Raw genomic sequence first — 3,186 nt, 5'->3', positions numbered from 1 at the left:
AGAAACAACAAACACCACAGTTGTTTTTTAAACAAGTGGATTATCGCAAACATCCTATGTATCCAAGAACTTATATAACTCCAGATACTGACTGATTAGGATTCTCAGGAATCGTAAATTGTATACCTCGGCTTTGATTCTTTGCAGACAAAGACAAAGGTTTGAATTGAGACTTTTTACAGCATCCAACATCAATGCCATTGAGTTACTTTCAGCATCCTATTGATCCGTCTTATTGACATAGAACAAATCTGTTTCTTTTTGGGTCATTTCTCCGTTTTTCAAGGGCACACGACTTAATTTACACCAATAAACGCTCAGATCCCTCCAGTTCCCTTTAAATAGCGGGTTAGAAAATCCCCCACAAATATAAAGCTACAAACCTATTATGTTCTCTGGTTTTATGCAGCTCTGTCAACACAGAAGAACCAGAACTCAGAGCTGGAAACGCAGTGTTGTTAGTGTGTGTTGTGTGTTGTGTGGTGCTTGTGTGTGTGTGTTTGGAGTTGAGCTGAGTGTCTGTGTTGTGGTGTGGTGTGTGGTTGTTGCAGTGAGTGTGCCTGCGTGCGTGCGTGCGTGCTGTTCGTGGCGTACCTGCGTGCGTGTGTGTGCACCTCTGGCGCAGCTCTGGGTACAACTGGGCGTTCTCAGGCCAGCTCCGCTCAGTGACCAATCTGTGGTAGATCGCTTCTTCATCCGAGACCTGACAGGGAGCAGGCAAGAGAACCAAACCAGAGTCCTCGAACCGGTCCGACGAACCCGACGGGGGCCCACAAACAGTGCTGACCAAAGGATTAACCGGAGCAGTGTTGTAAGGAACTGTGGTGAAGTTTAGATCGCAACCGCATTTGACACATGGCGGACTCTGTACGATCAAACTCTCGATTCTAAGGAAACCAAACAAACTCCTGGAGCTTAGAAAGTGATTGATCCTGAATGCTCCACAATACAATACATACATAATCCAATAAAATAATGATAATAATAATAATAATAATGAATCAACAATAATCATCGAGAGGTACCCTGATGATAACAATCGGAGCGGACCTCCTGGTCCTTCTCCTCTTCATGCTCACAGACAGCAGCAGGTTTCCAGACTTGCTGGCTGGCAGCCAAGAAGAGAGGTTTTAACATGCTCCTGAAGAGAGAGAGAAGAGACAGAGAGAGCAGAGACGAGAGGCAGAGAGACGAAGAGGAAGCAGAGAACAAGAGGAGAGAGACAGAGAGAGACAGGAGAGAGCAGACAAATACTCCACAATATGAATCCATAATCAATATCCTAGCAAGGACCCGGCGGAGTTCTAAACCCAAGCAGGCGACATACTGCTGGGAGCGGGCCCGAATGAGCCACAGCCAGAACCAGAGCGGGGCCCGAATGAGCCACAGAACCAGAGCGGGGCGGAGCGACTGCCGGCTGATTTCCAGCGGCTCCGACCTGGACTCTGACTCTGGGGTTGAAGACACAGCGGGTTCTAATAAGCACTGTTCTTGTACTACACTGTTAAAAGTGTCTGCAGATTTTATAGTGAAACCGTCAAATGATGATAGTAAAAGACCGTAAACTCTAAATAGGTTAAGGTTTCTGCAACAGTCAAACACTGCGATACAAATTAAAGGAATTTACAGGGAATAAAATATCTTTTTACATTACAGACTGTAAACTTCACAGAAAGCCACCGTCACAGCATCATATGGTAAAACTGTTCTGATGGTAAAAAAGGTCAAATATGGATTAAATCTCTCACCCTGCCCAAGAAGTGCTTCCTGTACGCCCGCGCAGCCTCACTGATCTCCTCCAGCCGGTACCCATAATGCCCTGGGGCTCTGTCTTCTTCCTCCTCCTCCTCCTCCTCTAGTGGGATCTCCAAGGAGGTGGGAGGAGGCGCGGGAGGAGGAGGAGCTTCGGGGTCCTCGATCCAGTAACCTCCAAACTCAGGAAGGATGACCTGAGGGTACGGACCCCCCCTCTCCAACACCTGCATGTATTAATTAATGTTTGAGAGAGCAGGAAGAGTTTCTGTTTTAGGTGGGAACTTGTTTAATCTTCTGTCACATCACCTCCTCTGTTACCTCCTATGAGCATAATGATTCTATCTAAAGTCTAACTCCACCTTCAGCTCTGCTAGCTCCGCCCCTCTCTGCTAAGATAAGGCTGAAAAAAACTAAATCATATATATACAATCACAATTTTAAGTTTCATAAAAAAACCTGCTCGGATTGAGCAGCTGCTGTCTCTCCACTTCCACGTCTGTATTCTCACGAGAGCACCGTCTGCCTCGTTGGTGGTTCATGTGTCCTTTTACATTTGTGTGAATCTCATTATTCATTTATCTACTATTTTATTCCATTATTCCACCTTTTATGTGAAGATAAGACTTTGATAAACAAGCACCATAACAGTTGGTCCACATGAATAAAGGATTTCAACAATCAGACTGAATCAGCTCAGGTGTTTGAGGCGACTGCGGAGGTTCGGTCTCACCTCCTCAATCCTCGGATAGGGAATGTAGTCGTCCTGAAAGAGAGCGACAGAGTGTTACACACACAGTCGTGATGTGCGTGCACACACACACACACACACACACACACATTCAGGTGAACACTGTGAGGATGAAGAACACGACAGATGGTCCAGATGCTGTGTGAGTTTCTGTTCCACCAATCACAGTCAATCATTGGATCCCCGGAGGGAAACTGATTGTGTCGAATGAGAGAGACCAACGTGTTGTTTCCTGCAAGCAGATGAACCTGCGAGCCCCCCCCGTCCCCCCACTGTTCTACTCGATGTTGATATAAGGCGAGTTTTATACGACGCCATCGGCCGTTGAAACGTTTTCGTACACAATCAAGATGGCTGCAGCAGTCACAGAATGATCTCTTTAAGGTTTAAAGGAACAGATGAAGGGAACGAAGCAATGGAAGGTGGATGGACACGAGGACAGACAGACGGACAGACGTGCCTTCTGTCTCTGAGGGATCGTCTTCATCTCGGCAGCTTCTGGTACCTGCTGCATCGGCGTGAGGAAGAGAGGACAGTGTTAACGTTGTCTGCTAACGTCGGTAACAATTACGGTTCCTGAACTTCGAGTATCGGAAATAATCTGATACAAGTGTGTGTTCACTGTAAAATATATATATAAAGTAAAACTTCTAATAATAGCCGGGCGTTTATTTGCTTAAATC

The 3,186-nt window shown here is 46.0% G+C and overlaps 1 protein-coding gene across 1 annotated transcript in view; it reads right to left on the bottom strand.

The window, feature by feature from the left end:
- LOC118331679 (rap1 GTPase-activating protein 2-like) overlaps nt 1-3,186 on the bottom strand; it is a gene marked incomplete at its 5' end in the record, with an annotated part of 17,442 nt that overhangs the window by 13,112 nt on the left and 1,144 nt on the right. The window contains 7 exon segments of the mRNA XM_035666746.1: nt 127-139; nt 615-819; nt 1,026-1,141; nt 1,328-1,451; nt 1,742-1,979; nt 2,486-2,518; nt 2,964-3,011. Of these exon segments, the coding sequence (XP_035522639.1) occupies nt 127-139; nt 615-819; nt 1,026-1,141; nt 1,328-1,451; nt 1,742-1,979; nt 2,486-2,518; nt 2,964-3,011 (777 nt within the window).

Source organism: Morone saxatilis, unplaced genomic scaffold (assembly GCF_004916995.1).
Source record: "Morone saxatilis isolate NCDOM2014 unplaced genomic scaffold, NCSU_SB_2.0 Contig20, whole genome shotgun sequence".
NCBI classification, from domain to species: Eukaryota; Metazoa; Chordata; class Actinopteri; family Moronidae; genus Morone; species Morone saxatilis.
This window is presented reverse-complemented; position numbering and strand designations above follow the sequence as displayed.